Raw genomic sequence first — 17,216 nt, forward strand, 5'->3', positions numbered from 1 at the left:
CCGCGCCCGCCCCGCGCCCGCCCCGCGCCCGCCCCGGACACCGCCCCGGACACCGCCCCGGACACCGCCCCGGGCCCACCCCGGGCCCGCCCCGCGACCGCCCCGGGCCCGCCCCGCGACCGCCCCGGGCCCGCCCCGGGCCCGCCCCGCGACCGCCCCGGGCCCCGGGCCCGCCCCGCGTTTCCGGGTGCGCAGCGGGGCCGGGCCACAGCCGCTGGGGCTGCCCCCCGCTGTCCCCCCGCTGTCCCCCGGTGCCCCCGCCATGGACTTCTCGCGGTTCCTGTCGGACGAGTTCGAGGTGAAGGGCTGGGTGAACGCGGCGTTCCGCGCCGTGCAGCAGGAGGCCCCGGGCAAGGTGGACGCGCACGCCGCCACGCTGGTGATGAAGCTGCAGCTCTTCATCCAGGAGGTTAACAACGCCGTGGAAGGTGCGCGCCGGGCGGGCACGGCTCTGCTCCGCCCGGGTCCTGCGTGTCCCCAGCCCTGCATCCTCCCGGGGCACGCGGGCAGACCTGTGCGGGCCACCCCAGGCCGCCGTGAGGAGCCTGGCCTTGCCCGAGACCGAGCATCCTCGCAGCCATCTCGGCTCTCCTAGCTGTTCACCAGCACATCTGCGTTAAATGCTGGGAGGCAGCTGCTGCCAGTACCGCATTAGATGGGATAACAGGGTTAACAAATGGGATAACGGGGTAAATGTCTTCTCCAAAAGGGTTGCCCAGCCCTGGCACTGGCTGCCCAGGGCAGTGTTGGAGTCCCTGGAAGGTCAAAAAGCCGTGTGCGTGTGGCACTTGGGGACATGAATTAGTGGTGGCCTTGGCAGTGCTGGGGGAACAGGACTGCACTGTTGGGAACAGTTGGACTTGATGGTCTCAGAGGGCTTTTTTGAACCTAAATGAGCCCATGATAAAATACATACTTAAAGCTTAAAGATACAGCTGAAGATTTGTTGTTTGATGTTTTGCTTTGTTTTTTAGCGTTGAGTTTTTTCAAGTACTAAATCTTAGATAAGATTATTGAAAGACTACCTGTTCCTGCAAGGGCTGCCACCCCTCCTCACTGACTGCTGCTCTGTGTTCCTGCAGAAACCAGCCATCAGGCTCTCCAGAACATGCCCAGAGTCCTCCGGGAAGTGGAAGTCTTGAAACAGGAGGCAACATTCCTGAAGGAGCAGATGATCCTTGTTAAAGAGGATATAAAGAAGTTTGAAGAAGACACAGCTCAGTCCATGCAGGTCAGTTCTTAGCATTTATCTGCAACTTGGGAAATTCTAAAAGTTACAGAGTTACTCACATGAAATAGTGTTGTGGACTTGAGATAGGCAAAACCACTTCTTTTAACATCAGTAGTGGAAAGGTGGGTGTGACACAGAGCTGTGCAGTCTGCATGTCCTGAGGAGCAGCTGCTCAGGTGTCTGTTCAGGTGTCTGTTCTGCTGGTACCTGGCTGGGGACACTGGTTTCTGCCTGGGGTGCAGAGCATTTTCAGGCTAAGTGGGTTCTAAAAGAACAAGACCAGAATTCAAACTAACCTGTTATTTGACCTTGAAAGATGGTTTTACATCTCTCTAGCTTTTTCAAACCATTCTATCTTCTTGTAGTAATAAAATCTTTTCACACCTTTTTGTTTTTAAAATTTAAGCAGAAGATAACTCCCAAGTACCTGTGAGAGCCATTTTTTGTTTCAGGGAGAACATGGTGTTGTTTTTTCCTCAGGTCCTGGTAGAGATTGACCGGGTGAAGTCCAGGATGCAGCTGGCTGCAGAGTCACTTCAGGAAGCAGACAAATGGAGCACACTAAGTGCAGATATTGAAGAGACTCTTAAAACACAGGTAAATGTTGAATTATTTGGTATTTGTGCCTCCAGCTGTTCAGGGAGCTGCGTTTAAAAGCCGGGTTTTGAGGCGGCTGTGAAACACGTCCCTGGCGCTGGTGCTGATGCTGTCTGAGGTTGCCCTTGGTAACAGGCTGCCTTTCCTGCTGGCAGGACGTGTCCCTGATCTCAGCCAAGCTGACGAGCATGCAGAGCAGCCTGGCCATGCTGGTGGACACGCCGGATTACTCAGAGAAGTGTGTGCACCTGGAGGCGCTGAAGAACCGCCTGGAGGCCATGGCCAGCCCCCAGATTGTTGCTGCTTTTAACTCCCAGTCTGTAGGTCAGTAGCTCCTGCTGTCATTTACTGCCAGCACTGAGTTTGTTGTCTTTAAGACAGTTTGGGTGGAGAGTTGGTGTCCTGAGGGCTCCTGGCACTGGCTCCTGAGCTTCTCCTGGTGGAGCAGATGCCCTGGAACATTTTGGGCTCTGCAGCTGCCTGCAGGCCAGTGCTGCTTTGATTTTCCTGTGGTTTGGGGTACCTGTGGCCACTGCAGGAAACAAGAAGATTACAGGATTTAATGGGCCATGTGGATGTGTGAGATGGGGTGCTGCTCAAATAAGCAGAAGGGCTTTGGCTTTCTGTTATCATGGTGTTGTTGGTGTCATCAGGAAGGAAGTTTGTTTGGAAGTTTTTTGACTTCCTGCTACTTTGTAAAAGGAGCTTTGCAAATTCTCCTTAGAAAATTGGTCTTTTTGGACAATTCTTTGTGCTGTTCTTTCTCTGTGCTGCTGTCAGTGCTTCTGAAAAGTAGTTGTTCTGGTTGTTGACACTCATCTCTGTGCACCTCAAGGTCCTGTAGGGATTTGGGGCAATGGGGTACAAACCAGACTTTTGAGGAACCTGTGTTTCTAAGCTGTGTGCAGGAGCAGCTGTGCCATGAGTCAGTCTGAGGCACAGGTGTCATTTTGAGGACAGGTGAAAGCAAAGCTGAGGCCCTTGTCAGGTGTACTTTAGGTTTGTAAGTGCTGGCTTGTTTCTAGAAACTAATTATTTCCTTCTAGGAAATGCTCTGGCTTTAATCCTGAATCTGTTAGCACTTTGTGCTGGTTAGGAAGTTAAATTCATTCCTTGTGTCTGCTGTCTGATCTTGTTTGAGGGGGGTTTCAGGCAGTTCTGCTCCTGTTTGAGAGGATAAGCAAACGAAGATGAAGTTGTCTCTTTCTGTGTAGACCATTGTGCCTGCTCCCTTAGAAGAGGAGTTCTTGCTCAGACTGATGTCTCACCCTCAGCTTTGAGGCTGATCCTGGTGCCTGTTATTTTGTTTTGTTTAGATCAGGCAAAAATGTTCGTTAAAGTCTTCACTGAAATTGATCGGATGCCCCAGCTTCTTGCTTACTATTACAAGTGTCACAAGGTAAGTGTTTTGGGAACACTTCAACCTCGAGGAATAGCAGTCGATTCCTGCTGGGCTCTGACTGCAGAGGGAGCTGCTGCCCCACGGATCTCAGCTGTGCTGTGCTGGGGGATGGCACCTCTTCCTCTCTCTATTTCCTTCTGTGCCTCCTCTTGCTGGCTCTGAGCAGCTGTGGTGACTCCCCGTGTTGCAGGAGTAATTCTCCATTCGGGTCCTTGTCCCTTCCTGCAGCAGACACAGGCTGTGTGTGTTCTGCTTGATCTCTCTGTGCCTCATGGTTTTGCTTTGCTTTGCTCTGGATGTGGCCATGTCAGCAGTAACTTTATTACTGCAACTTGCCAGCTGCTGACTTCTGTAAACTCTTTTCAGGTAAGATTAAAAGTTGGAATTCCAGACAGTTCTGTAGCCATAACCTGAGCTTCAAATTTCTCACATGACTGTGACTTTTGAGGATTAAGTTCAAGGCTGGGGCTTGCCAAGTATTTCAACTATTATGTGGGGGTATCAGTTGCAATCTCATTTTATGAGTAAAATACCAATGTTAATTAAATCTTTGAATCACTAAGAAGCTGAAAGTCTTTTCCTTCTGTGGTGCTGAATTATATGTTGTGCTGAAATGGGGAGAGGGGCACAAGGGGAGCCTCATGTTTTGGCAGAAGTGCCGTGCATGGGGAGTGCTGGGTTTGGCCTAGCAGAAGCAGGACCTGTGGCCTGTCAGTTTTCATCTCAGATGGTTCTGTTCCCCATCAGGTGCAGCTGGTGGCCGTGTGGCAGGAGCTTTGCCAGAGTGACCTGAGCTTGGACCGCCAGCTGACCGAGCTGTACGACACCCTCCTGGGGACCTGGCACACCCAGCTCCAGTGGGCAGCACAGGTGCAGTGGCAGGCTCTGCTGCTGGAGGGGACTGGGCTGGGCTCCCTCTGAATTCTCACACAGCCTTGAAGAGCTCCTGGCTGCTCACCCTGAGTGACACTCTGGGCCTGACTGCTGCAGCTTGGGATTTGCAACCCGCCTGTTGCTCCTGGTCCAGCCCTTGCAGGCAGGATTTGAGCTCTGCTGTTCCACCAGCAGCAAGGTTGCCGTGTTATTGACATTAAAGCTGCTCTATCACTTTCATCTGTATCTTAAGTTAAAACTAATTTGTTGGTGTTGTAAATGTGTTCTGTTGCAAGACATTTGAAATGCCTGAATTGCTTTATCACTTGGCCTGGAGGAAGCCCTCAAGGTCACGCTGGACTGATGCATATTGCTCTGTGTAGGATATCTGAGGCCTTCTGCTGTCACCCCTTGGAGTCTGTGTGCTTGTTTTCCCTGCCAAGAATAATGTAGGATCAAAAAAAGTTTTTGTCCTTTGGTGAAATGAAGAAATAAGTTCATATTGTTGAGGAGTTTTTCATCCATGAAGAGTAAGAGATTCTTATCTTCATGTGACAAAGCCAGTGTCAGTGTAAGGCCTGTGCTGCAGAGGAGCTCAGTGTTTCCTTGAAATGTATTTTTTCTGCCTAATGATTCGATGTGACTTACAGGTCAGATGTCAGGTTACATTCTAGCAGATATTCTTTGAACTGGGGGTTGTGAGAAACAACACCTGGGGCATGGCTCATGTCGCTCAATCTCCTGTGTTGCTTCTCCCTTCTGGAAAACTCTGGGACCTTTCTGATGGTAAACCCAGCTTTCAAAGCAAATGAGCAGAAGAGCTGATGAAAAAGTCACAGTGAAGGCTGTAAAAGGTTTTATGCTAGTGGAGTGGCTGATTCTCAGCTGATTACAGACTTTCTAGCCTTTCCACTACTGACTTCTGCCTATCTGACCAGTAATTTGGCTGATACAGTGCTATTTCCCAACACACCTGTGTGAACTTGAGTGCTCTGTTTCAAATGCCCTCTTCTGCCAGGTGTTTTTTGAATCACTGTAGTGCCTGTGTTCTGTATTCAGTTTTTGACCTGTGCCTGTCACCTGGTTTCTTGGTGGCTGTACTCCATGCAGTGCCCTAGACTTGCAGTCAGGCTGTCCTGTGTGTGGGTAGTGTGGCTCTTGCAGCCTGAGCTGAGCACCTCTGGGTTCTTCAGCCCTTGTGGGGTGTTCAGGTTTGGAAGCTGCCTGCTGCTCTCTCTGCTGTGCGTTCCTCTCAGGTAATGTGCTTTGCCAGTAGCTGTTCTGCTTCTGCAGGTTTTCAAGAACCCCCATGAGGTCGTGACCGTGCTGTTGATTCAAGCCCTGGGAGCTCTGGTGCCTTCCATCCCTGTGTGTCTCAGCACTGCCATGGAGAGGACGGGCCAGGACACCAAGCTGACCCAGCTGCTGGAGCTCCACGCTGCCACCGTCCACTTTGCCAGGGGGCTGGAGGTGGCCATGCTGCCAAACCTCAGTAAGGCTCTGGCTCTGGATTCTGTCCTTCTATGCTGTCCCCTTTGTAAGGTCCCATTGTGGGATTTTGTTTAGTTTTAGGTGGAGGGAGGGATTATCTCTTGTAAGCAGCGCCCAGTTCCACAGCACTTACACCTTTGTGGTTGTGTGTGTGTATCTTACACCTGAGCTGTTGACACAACACTGAGTTTCCTGAAGCTGCCCTGTCCTGAGCTGGCTCTGCAGGGTAAATAGCATTTAGCACTTCTCCTTTTACAAGCTTTACTGTTTCTTCTGTCTCCCAGACAAGGAAGTGTCTCCAGGGAGGCAGTGAGACCCATTGTGAGAGATAACAAAGCAGAAAAGTTGAGGAGTTTCCTGGAGTTGTCACATCTCACTAAACAAGAGAAAACCTGCTTGAAGGCTGCATCCATTGGATGCTTGTATTTGTTTTTGTAGTTTTTCTGTTGCTACTGGCTTAGGGTTTAATCAAGTGACAATGCCCAGAGTTTTTTCTGAACTGTTGGTAGTTTTTTCCCAGCAGCATCTTCAGTGTTTGTTTCCAAATCTGCCCTGTGGTTTCCCCTCCCTGGGACATTTGTCTTTTTGGTCATGATTGCTGAGTGATTCCTGCAAACCACACAGCAGTGAGGTGCTGTTTGCACAAGTTTACACTTGACTGGAGCTGTTGGCTATTTATAGACCCTTATGAATTTGGTGGGGCTGCTTCAAAGTCTGGCTGTGGGAAAATCCAAAATTAAGGCTAATGGAGCATTTCTGATGCTGTGCTTCCTGTGTTTGGTTCCTCATAACATTGTCTTGAGCTGTTTAAACCCAGATTCTTTCTTGATCCTGTAAATTATGATTGCTGGGCAATGCCAGGGAGTGTGACTGTGTCTGTTGTCAGGCTGGCTGCATACACATCAGTCATTTTCTAGCCTAATTTGTGGTTCATTGTAGAAATTAGTAAAAAGGGCTTGGAAAAATAATGCCAGATTGTAGAAGATGATGGAATAGGAAGACTACTGTTGAACTGTTGTCTGAGTGTGTTTAAAAAAACACCCAAAGCCTCTATTTCCATTTCTTTTAATGTGGGGTAAGTCGTTTGAGAAAGGAAATATCTCAAGAATGGAAAGGCCAGGTGACTCAGCTGAGGAGACTCAACCCAGTTCCTGTGTGTGTGTGAGGGGAGGGCTCAGCTGTGATTCACAGGATAATTCAGTTTGGAAGGGACCTTGGAAGATGATCTGGTCCAGTCTCCTGCTCCAGGCAGGATCTGCTGTGAGGTCACACTGGTGCTTGGGATACTGGCTGGTCTCGAAAGTGTCCAAGCACAGAGGCAGTGCTGGCTTTGGACAGACTGCTCCATTGCTTCCCTGTCCTCAGGGTGTGGATTCAAAGTCATTTTGGTTTGCTGCAGGTTTGAGTTTGGCAGAGCTTTGTGAGAGCAGCTGGTGTCCAGTTCTGATTTGGGCAATAATCATTCAGCCCTGCTTTGTGTTTGGGCTGGCAGCTCCCTGCTCAGGCAGGCACTGAGAGCCTGAGTTTGTGCTTCACTGAGTGATGAACACTGGCACAGTAGTGCTGAATGAATTGAATCAGTGTCAATTATTTTAAGTGTGAACTAGGCTTTATGATAAACGAGGATTGCCCCTGTTTGGTGCCGTGGGAGTAATGTGTTTCACTTCTCAGATGGTTTCAATTCTTCTGCTGTAGGTTGGAATGTTTGATAGATTTTTGTCACCCAGGCTGTTTTGGGTCAGTGAGTGCTAATTTTCTTGAGACACTTGTTGAGGTAGAACATCTTGGTTTTAGGAAGCAGGTAGAGATAATAATCTTGTTTCTAAAAAAATAAAAAAAACCAATCTGTGTAGTTGAGGTTGAAGCTGTTGGGCAGCATTCCAAGCCTGTGCAGGCAGCATGCTTTAGTAGCTTGAAATGAGGCTTTTAGTAGCATATTCATCTCTTTGTGGACTAAACATGTGATTCTTTGTAGAGGAGCAGAACCTGGTGAAAGTGATGGAGCTCGTGGAAGTGGTGTATGCTCCCTACAAGCCCTATCAGCTCGAGTATGGAGACCTGGAAGAAGAGAATCTCCTCATCCAGATCAGTGCAGTGCCCTTGGTAATGTACCAGTCCTTGCTCAGCTGTCCTGGGAGAGGCTGAAGCTTCCACTAAACACTGGGGTCTTTGTCACAGTTACTGCTCTCTTTGCCCCTCTCCTTTTTGGTTATATTTCCTTTGATTTGCAGAAGATTCTGCTGCTGGCTGACTGTTTTTCCTTGAGGACCTGGGGAGCTCAGGGTTTGGCAGCCTGGCTGTTAGAGTCCGTGGGCAGGAGGGTGGGAGCACCAGCGTGGTCCTGCCTCGGGAGTTTCACAGGAGAGGAGGATACCAGGGAACACTGTGTTACACAAGGTGTGTTTTCTCTAATGCCTGGAAGAAGAGCCAGGCTCAGCTTTGTTGTTGCTGTTATTTAGGAGCATTGGGAAGTGATTGATTGTGTCCAGGAGCTGAACCACTCAGTCAGCAAACTCTTCACGCTGGCGGCCGGAGCCATCGACAGCTGCGTCAAGCTCACGGATGGCCTGGGGGTGTGTGGGCTGCTGAAAGCCCTCAAGGCCCTCTTCTCCAAGTAAGGTGCCTTTAGCTACTCTCAAGGCCCTCTTCTCCAAGTAAGGTGCCTTTAGCTACTGCTCCCTTCATCCTGAGCGTGCACTTAGTGGCCAGGGACTTCGTAGTTGATGGAAAATGGCTGAGAGCAGAAAGTGTCTCTGACTGTACCATGAGTCATCAATATCCCCCTTGCTGCTTCATTTGAGCACAGGCTGTTTTCTAGAGGAAAAAGACAAGATTTTATGGCTAAATCAAAGGCTTGCCAGCTGTTTCCGATTCTGGTTGGGGAGAGTTTTCATTTTTAATAAATACTTTTGAAGGAAAAAATGTTTCCCAAAACAAAATAAGGCAAATTAGGATGATGAAAGTAGATCTCAGTGGGGAAATAAGTCTGGAGGTTGAACTTGATCATCTTGGAGGTCTTCTCCAACCATATTGATTCTATGAATACCCAGTCACTGGGACAAGTGACCTCACATTCAGGATCTGCCTGTAAGTCTGAGATACCCCACAGAGTGAGGTTCACTTTTAGTTCTTGTCCTAAAGTATCACTTTCTTATTCCTATACTGATTTATTCCTTATTCCTTCACGATACTGAAAGAGCTGCTCACAAGGTATGAATCAGGTATTGCTGCCCTTTGGGAAGGGGGAAGAGGAAAGCACAAGTCTCTGATCTCACCTTCTTTATAGGCAATTAGAGAGCAATGTACCTGCCTCCAGCTTATGGGCATTATTAAAAAGAAAATGGGGGTGGGTGGAAAACAGAATGTTCTTCTCTTTATCCGTGTTCTCATCTGGGGAGTAGCTGAGAAAACAAATTCATGAGATTGTTGTCACCATGTTCCTGGAGTAAGGGCCAAGTGATGTTGGAGTCCAGGAGGCGTATAAAGTTTTCCTGGTCTTTCCTAGGAGATGGTCAATGTAGTGCTAACTAAAATATCTTACTCCTTCCTTCTCATGGGCAGGGAGAGCTCCTGGTAATCCACAGGCAGCAAGCTGAGGCAGGCACACAGCATCTTTCGTGCTCCCTGTCTTCTGGTCTGGGCTGGAGTGGGCTGTGGCTGATCAGTTCCTCTCCTCCACCTGTTTGGAGTGGAACCAGAGTGTCTCTTCTGTACTCCTTTTAGTGGTTCTGGTTCTTGTTCTGGTTCTTTCTGAGCCGTGCAGAGGACTGACTGAGCAAATCACAGGACATGTCTTGGTGCTGCTCTCCAGCCTGTTCTCTTATGCTGGTGCTTCTCTCTGCTCCTTTTCTCTCTGCAGGTACACATCTGACTTCACAAACACGCTGCAGTCTATACGAAAGAAATGTAAACTGGATGATGTCCTGGCAGACTCCCTGTTCCAGGAGGACTGGACTGCATTCCAAAACTCTGTCCGGTAAAGGGTTTGGGTTTGTTTGTCTGGCTCAGAGCTGATTTTTGTATCCAAGCTGAAAGGCAGCTACTTGGGGTCAGTTTACACAAGTTCTCAGTGCAGAGCACAGGGCTGAGCTCACTGTGCTGCTGGGAGCACCAGTGTCAGTCATGGGTTTCAGGTTGCTCCTGGCACGGGGAGGGCTGCGGGGCTCCCCTCCCTGCCTGGAGCAAGGCTGCATCTCATGTCACTTGTAATATTAGCAGCTCTTAGAATTTTTCCCAGTGACACTGAACTGTCCTTCCCCACGATGACAAGAAGTAGCATAGGGATGAGGCCATTGGGCAAAAAAAGTCAGTGTTACCAAATGCATGCAGAGTTAATCACCCAACTGACTCTTGACTGATGTGTGGGCTGTGGTTTGGTTAGGGCTTTTCATAATTACTTGACATGAGTCTGAGATGGGTTCTCTGAGGGGGGTCTGGCATTATCTGCCTCAAATCTCACAGTGTGTTTTTGTCTTGTTCTTTCCCAGGATAATCTCCATTTGTGGTGAACTCCTTCATCAGTGTGGAGACTTTGAGCAGCAGCTGGCCAACAGGTGAGCCCTGGTGCCCTTAATTCAGAGGTGCCAGTGCAGGAACCAAGTTGGAAGAAAACAAACCCCATGGTCTGTGCTTTGGTTGCATAGACCATGGAGGGAAAGGCACCACTGATTCCCCTTCCCTGTGCTTTGACATGTCAGAGATGGGGCACAGACTGTCCTGCCCAGTCATGTTCCCTGAGGCAGTCCCAAGAATCCTTCTCCTGGCTGGCCAGCAGTGGGCTGCCAGATGGGGGTCAGGAAGGAATTTTCCACCAGATCAAATTGGCAAGATCCCTGTGACATGGGGCACGGATCATGTGCTGAAATGTGTGGGTGTGCCTTACCTGATGGGTTCCCTGTAACCTGAGGAGGGAAGGCACAGGCAGCACGTGGATCTTGCTGCTGCTTGTTGTAAGCAGTGCACTGCCAGGCTGTGGTTCCTTGAAGTGCTCGGTGTGACTGGAGAAGAGCCCAGCCTGCAGTGCTCAGTGGGGCCCCTCTGCCCTCGTGTTCCCAGGGCACAGACCCCCCTGTCCTCCCAGCACTCCTGCACAGCTGGTGAGCTGCACAGTTCATGAGAGGACTGGCTGCAGTTCTCTGACAGTGGATGCTCTCCCTTGAAGTCACTCAAGGGCAGTGCTGGTCCCTGGGCCAGCATGAGGACAGGACTGCTGAGTCCAGAGGGTTCTGCTCGTGACTTCTGTGTACTTGTTTTCAGGATTTTGTCAACTGCTGGGAAGTATCTCTCAGACTCCTACAGCCCTTGCAGTTTTTCTGGCTTTCAGGACACCAGTTCTGCAGAAAAGAAGAGCTCCATAAAAAATCCCTGGCAGGAATACAATTATCTCTTGAAGGAGAATCCATCTGAGTATGCCAGCCTTATGGAAACACTTTACACTCTGAAGGTAGCCCTGGTGCCTGGGGAGCCTGCCTCTATTACAGTGTGCTCTTGGGCCCATAGTGGGTAGATGGCACCTGGATTCCCCTCCAGTCTAATGACTTTTCATGCTGGGCTGCAGCCTTTCCATGGGCTGTGTTCTGCAGAGACACTGATATGCAGAGAGATGAAATGTCCAAACCCAGGCAGTCTGGACTCATTCCATCTCTCCCCAGATCCTGGCTCTGTTTTGTGAACAAGCCCTTATCAGCTCAGGTGAGGGAGATTTTATCACACTGAGCATTGGGAAGGTTGTGTTGGAGCCATCTCAAATTCTGGAGCCCAAACACCACCTTCTGAGGCTTTCTCTGCCACTTAGGCTCTGCTGCCCTGTCCAGTCTAGGATAGAATTCTGCTGGATCATTCATGCATGGATCTGTGAACAGGGTAGAATGGCTTTAGTTGTCTTCTCTGGATCTAAGTTATGTTTGCCATCATTGGTCACATGGAGTAGTGAATTCAAGGTTATGAGTTTTATTTCCTCAAAATGTTTTGATTTCTTCTGCACTTGGTTTACCTGCAACTTTTGTGGTTCCACCTTCAGTGTCATGTGTCTGACTTTAAACCTTGACTGAACTGTCCAGTTCTACAGGTACTCTTCAGGTAGAACTTAATTCCAAGCAGGGTATCAGTTGTGCCCTTTGAGTAAAAGGCAGTTTTGCCACCTTCTCTGCAAGTTTCTCAGTATCCAGCACGTGCCAGAGCCTGGGGAGGGTGGGCTGTGATGCTGATTCCTTGTCCTGCAGTTCCGGGAGCAGTGGCAGTTTCTGTCCTGAGCAACTCCTTGGAATAGGTCATTCCAAAAGAAACAGGCTGTGCCATCCCAGAGGGAAGCTCTGCTGCACAGGGATGGCCTCCTGAACCCCCTGCAAGCTTGTCAGCCCAGCCCTGGCGTGGCACTGCCACGGCTGGTGTGTGTGACCGTTTCTCTGTGTGTGTCAGGAGAAAGGCACCGGTAACCTCAGCCTGCTGTCGCCGGCGCGGGCGGCGCTGGCGCGCCTGAACCAGCTGTCCCACCAGCTGGCCTTCGACTCCGTGTTCCTGCGCATCAAACAGCAGCTGCTGCTGCTCCCCAGGATGGAGGTGGGCGCTCGGGCTGGGCTCAGCGGGCTGGGGGCCTGGGGGATCCCTTGGGCCGGCGTTGCTTTGCTGCTCAGAGCGGTTCTGGTGCTGCAGGCACTGGAGGGCTTTCCCTTCCCTCACCCACAGCCTTTGCAGCACAGGTGTTTGAAGGCTCTGCTGTTTGTTTGAGCTGTTGCTTTTCTGACCCCTGTGAGCGTGTTTCCCACAGGGAGCTGGGCAGAAAGAGAGTGGGTGTTTTGGGCCTGAGGGATAACGTGGTGAGCAGTTTTCCCACCATCTGTGTTCTGCTTCCTAGAATGCCTTGGGTAGTCACAGTTCATGTTGTTGGGTCACCCCTTTCTAAAATGCTGACGGGCTTCATGCTCTGGGAGGTCATCGATTCATCCTGCACTTTCTGCTTTGCAGGGCTGGAGTTCTGGTGGCCTTGGTGAGACCCTGACAGATGACCTGCCAAACTTCAGCCTGACCCCTCTGGAATATATCAGCAATGTAAGAGAACTCAGCTGTCTTTCTGCTCTAGAAAACAAATTGCTGGGAACACTCCAGAGAGCAAAGATTTGCTTGGAGTAGCAGTTCTGTGTACAGGTCTTTCTTACCATGAGTGTTTCAGTGACTGCTTCTCTGACCTTGTGAAAAACTGTTTCTTGTACAAAGTGTAATGATGCACGAGAGCCAATTTGTAGGTGAGTGAGTGGCTGTCAGGCTCAGCTCTCTGCTTTCAGGTGTATTTACTGCAGGTGACCTTTTGTGTAGTAAAGGACTTGCCTTGCATTTGTTCAGTGACTCAGCTTTTGGTGCTTTTATTCTAGATTGGGCAATACATTATGTCTCTTCCTCTGCACCTTGAGCCATTTGTCACTCAAGAGGATTCTGCTTTGGAACTGGCATTGCATGCTGGAAAACTGCCATACCCCCCAGAGCAAGGTAGGGTGAGACCAAAGGCTTGGGTGTCTGGGCAAAGTTTTCCATCCTGACATCGCACAGGTGGGATGTGTTACAGTGACAAAACCATTGGAGACCCTTTCCTATCACTGTTTCTTGCAAGAATCCTGCGGTAAAACCCAGGAAGAGCCTCTACATAATGAGTAAAACTTGTTTTTGTTTCATTCAAACTGGAAGCTTTGGCTTGGTCTGTGTGAGTTTGTTGTTCGTTAAAATGGTGGTTTGGGGTCTGAAGAGTTCTGTTGGGTTTTGGCTCCTGTTCCTGCTCCAGGGGGCTGTCCCTGCCTGCTGTGTCACTAATCCTGCTGCAGGTGACAGCAGTAGCCACCTAATGCCTTTTCCTGCAGGCTGGCAGTGTACCTGGTGTGCTGGGCTCAGCCTCTTTATAGTGTTATTATTTCCACAGACAGTGAAGAAAGCATAGAGCTTGGTATCCACAGTCTTCCTGGAACCTTCCAAAAATGCACTTTTTAGTTCAGGCTTTTGCATTACTATTAAGTCACCTTGAAGCATTTACATGTTGTAATGCCTCGATAATTTTCAAAACACTAATGAACACAGACGGCCTTCAGGGCTGGAAAAAATCTCTTGTGAGTCCTTGTCACTGCTGTTGTTTGCAAACTGCTCCTGGAAGAGGATCCTGTAGGAGGTTCTGGGCAGTGCCCCATCCCAGCTGGTCACCCATCAGCCCTTTGAAGTGACTTGCCTGGAGGGTAATCCAGGGAGTGGTTTGGGTCTGCAGCTCCTGTCAGTGGTGTACAGCACAGGGAGAGTACATGACTGCTCAGATACTCCAGAACCAGCTGATAAACTCTGACTGCCTGGATGTCCTGTGGAAGCAGCAGTTCAGGCGTTATTAACCAGTTGTTAATTAGCTGTTCAGATGTTATTAGCCAGTTAGGATTGTGTGCTGTACAAACCCAGGGCGGGTCAGGTGTGCTGGCTAACAGGACTGTGTGTGCAGGAGATGAGCTGCCCGAGCTGGACAACGTGGCTGACTACTGGCTGGGCTCCATTGCCAGGGCCACCATGCAGACCTACTGCGAGGTCATCCTGCAGATCCCACAGCTCACACCTCACTCCACCAAGCAGCTGGCCACGGACATTGGTGAGCTCCTGGGCACAGCTCAGGTCACCCTCGGGCTGCTCTGTCACCCCACGGGGCTCCTGCCTGGCTGTGCCTGGGGGTGGGAGCTCTCCGTGACAGGATTCCCTCTGTCACCAACAACAAGGATATCTTCCATTTCACAGCGTCTATTACAAGTTAAATACTGGTTTTTCCTTGATTTTGCAGATTATCTCATAAACGTGATGGATGCCCTGGGCCTGCAGCCCTCACGGGCGCTGCAGAACATCGTGACTCTGCTGAAGGCCAAGCCAGAGGAGTTTCGCCAGGCTGCCAAGAGCCTGCCCCGCCGGATGGCCGCTGGCATCGCAGCCATCAGGGGGCTGGAGGCTTAGCTGCAGCCAGGAGGGGCCTGGAGTGTCAGCTGTGCCCTCCCTGCCTCTGGCATTGCAGCCAGGAGGGGCCTGGAGTGCCAGCTGTGCCCTCCCTGCCTCTGGCATTGCAGCCAGGAGGGGCCTGGAGTGCCAGCTGTGCCCTCCCTGCCGCTGGCATTGCAGCCAGGAGGGGGCTGGAGGCTTAGCTGTGCCCTCCCTGCCTCTGGCATTGCAGCCAGGAGGGGCCTGGAGTGCCAGCTGTGCCCTCCCTGCCGCTGGCATCGCAGCCATCAGGGGGCTGGAGGCTTAGCTGTGCCCTCCCTGCCACTGGCATTGCAGCCAGGAGGGGGCTGGAGTGCCAGCTGTGCCCTCCCTGCCTCTGGCCCCTGCTCAAGGACTCATCTCCTCAGACTGGTTTTCATTTCTGCAAGGACAGTGAAAAGATCTCTGGGGACTAGGGGAATTTATTTCAGACTAACTTTTAATAAATATCTTTGTCTAGGAAAAGCTTGTTCCATTCTTCCTTCTTTAGAAATAAGGAAAGATGTCCTGTGGCCAAATTTCCCAAAACCTCTGGATGACCCTGAGTAGGTTGAGGAGTGCTGGGAATGTTCTGCCAGGTGCTGAAGAGTTCGTGCTTTGTGGCAGCTTTTCCAGAGAATTTAATCTACTGTATCTGAGGTGATGGGGTAGATGCAGCACAGAAGGGGCTGCCTGTGGGCAGTGGCCACTGCTCAGGCCTGTTGTAAACGCAGGGTCAGGGAGGGTCTCTTCAGCTGTGACAGTTGAAGCTTGATAAAGCTCAGCCCTGAGAATAAAACCAGCTTTGTAGGTTGTTCCTGGTGCAATTTCACTATTCAACTGAAAGCCATGAAGTTTGTAAGGAATTTAAGGAAAGTGGTGCTTCCTTGTAGAATTTATTACCGTTTGTTATGTAGATTTTTGTGAAACAGCTGGTCTAGGCTTGGTGTGCTCCCTGGGAGACAAAGAGGCAGAATACAGGGACTGGGCTGGCAGCTGACTCTCAAGCACCTGCCCTGCTGCTGCAGCTGCAAACCCCTTTGCTCAGCTGGGCTCAGGCTGCTCTGGGTCCAGCTGGGGAGAGCCGGGCTGGGGCAGAGCTGGCACCAAGCACTGGAGACACTTCCCACTTTTATGAGATGTCAGACACCTCCATGAGCCAGCTGTGACTGGAATGGTGAGGTGTCCCTGTCCTGCAGAGAACACTCTGTTCCCTTCACCCCTGCTGTCAGGAGGGTGAAGCTCACCTGCCGTGCCTCTCCCACCCTTCCCCTGCCCCAGTGCTGCTGGGGAGGGTTTTGGGGCTGTTCCTTGTCGGCTGCTGTTGGCCTGGGCTGGCAGCCAGCTGGGGCTGAAGTCATGAGGACAGGGTGAGCAGCCTGGGACCTGCTGCCCATCCCAGGGACCTGTTGGTGAGAGCGTGAGAGGAGATGCCCAGGTTCTTGCTCTCAGCATTCCCCGTGTTCTAAGAAATGTGCTCGGGTTTTTCACTGTTTTATCTTGGAGGCCTTTGCCAAGGATGGCACTGCATACAGTGAGCACTGATTCAGGAGGGGAGGGTGTCAGGTCCTTGTTTCCCACTCAGTTGTGATATGGGATCAAGGGCCATCACTTTACAAGAGCTCTCCTGTGGGAAAGGAGGCTGTGCTTGTGTGTTTGTGGTGCCCAGAGATGGAAATAGTCCTTTCAGGAGACAGGAACAGTCTGGGACAGCTTGTAAGGGCTGGATTCCTCTGTCTTTACAGGTGTTTTTGCTGTCATGTGCCCTGTTGGCACTCTGGTGGGTCCAGGGGCTCGCCCAGCTCAGGCTCTGCCTGGGTGGGGTGGCTCTGTACAGAGCAGTGTGTCTGGGGGCTGTTAGTCCTTCTCCCTGCAAATGAGAACCAGCTGGCAGAGAAAGGGCTGGGGAAGAGTGTGGGCATGTGAAGGAGGTACTCCCTGAATCTGGATTCAGTGAATTTTGATCACAGAATTCTGTTGTGTGCAGCAGAGTCAGCTGTGCTGGCGGCACCTCAGCTGTCAAATCATCCCCTAGTTCCTCTGTCCTGCTGCTGGTGGTCATCAGCAGCTGGTCCCACCATTTCCAGCCCTGCCAAGGGGCTGGAGGGACCCTGGGCATGCTCTGCCCCCCAGCTCTGCAGCAGAGCACCCTGTGCTGGGGGAGCCTGCTGTGCAGAGGGATCCTGGACCCCCCTCTCCCCGGGCACCCCGAGCTGGGCACTGCGCCCAGAACAGCGTGTTCTGCTAGGAGGTTTAACCACAGGATTGTGCTTCCTCTTGAACTTTTGCAGAGGTACTTCAGTAAGGCCAGTCCCCGTGGTTTGTGATGGGTTCCTGGGAAAGCTCCTGAGGGCCACAGCCAGCCAGGGACAGGTGAGCTCACTGCCCCACTCAGCTCAGCCCCACAGGGGCCACCAAAGGCCCCGGCTGCCCTCGTGTCAGGGTGAGCACCCTGGGTTCTCCTCCTTGCAACCACTGCCATCAACCTCTGGCCAGCCCTGCACTACCCCCACTCCCAGCAGGGAAGCTAGAGGCAACTTTTAAATCAACTTTTTATTGTTGCAAGAATGATAATTAAACAGGCTGGTGCTTCCTCCCAGCCGAGTCTCTGTGGAGTTGTGTTCTTGGCACAGACCAACAGCTGTGCCCACCTGCACCATG

General features: G+C 51.1%; 1 protein-coding gene across 3 annotated transcripts; it reads left to right on the top strand.

Moving 5' to 3' along the window:
- Positions 1-168: 168 nt before the first annotated feature.
- COG7 (component of oligomeric golgi complex 7) lies at positions 169-15,041 on the top strand. Of its 3 annotated transcripts, none has more exons than XR_009488609.1 (18): positions 169-428; positions 1,083-1,231; positions 1,712-1,828; positions 1,984-2,152; positions 3,145-3,227; positions 3,978-4,100; positions 5,397-5,595; positions 7,570-7,697; positions 8,054-8,208; positions 9,454-9,570; positions 10,082-10,147; positions 10,851-11,037; positions 12,012-12,152; positions 12,558-12,641; positions 12,962-13,076; positions 14,059-14,202; positions 14,389-14,651; positions 14,912-15,041. XR_009488609.1 is itself a non-coding variant. In XM_059861462.1 (18 exons), the coding sequence occupies exons 1-18, from the start codon at positions 263-265 to the stop codon at positions 14,738-14,740; spliced, it is 2,310 nt and encodes a 769-aa protein (XP_059717445.1). In that variant the 5' UTR covers positions 169-262; the 3' UTR covers positions 14,741-15,041. The 3 variants fall into 3 exon arrangements, 2 of the variants coding, with proteins under 2 accessions (XP_059717445.1, XP_059717444.1); XM_059861462.1 differs by having other exon boundaries at positions 14,389-14,549; positions 14,735-15,041; XM_059861461.1 differs by having other exon boundaries at positions 14,389-15,041.
- Positions 15,042-17,216: the final 2,175 nt, after the last annotated feature.

The sequence above is a fragment of the Haemorhous mexicanus genome, chromosome 17 (genome assembly GCF_027477595.1).
Source record: "Haemorhous mexicanus isolate bHaeMex1 chromosome 17, bHaeMex1.pri, whole genome shotgun sequence".
NCBI lineage: Eukaryota > Metazoa > Chordata > Aves > Passeriformes > Fringillidae > Haemorhous > Haemorhous mexicanus.